Source organism: Lipomyces oligophaga (assembly GCF_038497815.1).
Source record: "Lipomyces oligophaga strain CBS 7107 unplaced genomic scaffold V1516scaffold_23, whole genome shotgun sequence".
Taxonomy (NCBI): domain Eukaryota; kingdom Fungi; phylum Ascomycota; class Lipomycetes; order Lipomycetales; family Lipomycetaceae; genus Lipomyces; species [Lipomyces] oligophaga.
The window spans coordinates 1-1800 of record NW_027117807.1 but is presented as its reverse complement, the minus strand read 5'-3'; the positions used below and the strand labels follow the sequence as shown (position 1 = coordinate 1800).

Genomic DNA, 1800 nt, shown 5'->3' with positions numbered 1-1800 from the left:
GGATTTGATTGCGCATTTGAAATCCTATGCGGCGCTTAACTACCACAACGGATTACAGATTACATAGGATTTTTCTATAACCTTATATTGGGAGACGTTTACGAGTTTTGATCTGTAATAGTCTTGTTGCTAGAATAACCTCTAGAGTAATCCTTAGTATCTCCATATATTTCAACTGTGTGCCATCTGGAGAAACTGATTGCTAATCTAGTTTCTCTTAACTGGCACATATTTGCTTACTTAACTGCTCTGGATGTATTATAGGAAAAATTTGATTTCCCTAGATGAATAATAGAGTACATTAAAACATGTGTAAGAAAGTTTCAATTTTTCTTCGTTTTTGGAGGTCTCTAGAATCAGTCAACGAATATCTCAGTCTGATCTCTCTCAGACTCTGTAATAACTTCATTACGCGACTCGTTATTGTATTCTACATCTCTACTACTAAATAGAATTAATACCATTTGTTGGGATGATCAAAATTCAATTTTAATTTTGAGGGTCATACTTTGCTCTTTTTGTATATGCCGGAGGGGGCACCGAGAAACCAAAATGCCTGTTAACTTGCAATAATTTATAATCTGAGAAATTGGAAAGGTAAACTGGTATTTTATAGCATGAGCGAAAGTACAAGCTGATCTATAAAGTCGAACAGCATAACAGAATATACAGCTAAGCATCATTACGAAACCAAGACATGAACCGGCGTTTCAATACCCTCACAAATTGAAATAAAATATAATATTATTACCCGCTAATAATTGAAATTTAGAGTTATACTGCTGCTTCAAATACGTAAAATGTATCAAAATTTGCCTAGTCCTACACCAGAACTTCTCAAATCTACCAAATCCTCGTGTTCGAACCAAAGCTGAATAAAATAATGTAGTCTGGCATTTTCCCAAGCAAGCGTCAGCAAATGTTATTGTCTTTTGTCCGTCGAAGGAAGAATCAGGTGTTGATCTGATCCCAGTAATTCAGAATGCGAGATTCGCTGTTGTAAGCAAATTTAGCAACGGCGACAACATCACTTAGGATCCAAGGGGACAAAGGATTGCTCCAATATATTTGAAAAAAAATTTTAATTCTACCTACGGCCAAACTACCTCATCTCCTGGTACTTATAGAATTTCGTTAATACAAATAATCAGTGCAGTTTACTATTCATTTCAAGTCAATCGGTTAGATGATTCTGTAGCTACTACGAATAATTTCTAAATTAAATTTAATCTCTTCAGTTTGAACTACTCTATTCAATTTATCACCGATGCAGTAAACAAATCTGATCCAGTTTGCATCATTCTACTGCATAGCATGTGCCCGCGTTCCGGTCGTCTAGTAACTGATACAACTCCACTGATCAATTGAAGCCAGTATTCAATCAATTTGTATTTGTCAGCTGAGTAGACTCACGATAAGATTTTCAGCTTTTATGCATCGGAGAGAGAGAAAGAAGGACAGCGATCATCGGCACAGCTTTTGTCAAAACTTCCTTGCCATATTCATATGTTGACCGTAATCTACCATTACAGTGCACTACTATAGCTCGAGGACCTTGATCCCAAGTATATCCATTATTGGTGCCGTACCAATACTTTGTGTGATAGCTGTTGTTCAAAAACCCTTCGAGTTTTATATAGTCATCCGATAGTGCTCCATGAGCACTATGACGGTTGCTTCGAAATCCTCTAGATCTATTGTTCTCAGACTCGGCAACATTATCTGACTTATCTCGGAGCATATTTTTAACTCCCGATTCGTGCCCTCCACCGTTAATCCAATTCTTCACTGCTTCTGTGC

The 1800-nt window shown here is 36.9% G+C and overlaps 1 protein-coding gene across 1 annotated transcript; it reads right to left on the bottom strand.

Moving 5' to 3' along the window:
• Nucleotides 1–1423: 1423 nt before the first annotated feature.
• On the bottom strand, nt 1424–1790 carry V1516DRAFT_693814 (uncharacterized protein; the record flags this gene model as incomplete). The annotated part of the gene is made up of 1 exon (XM_066923907.1): nt 1424–1790. Exon 1 carries the CDS (start codon nt 1739–1741, stop codon nt 1424–1426), a length of 318 nt encoding a protein of 105 aa, XP_066774684.1. The 5' UTR covers nt 1742–1790.
• Nucleotides 1791–1800: the final 10 nt, after the last annotated feature.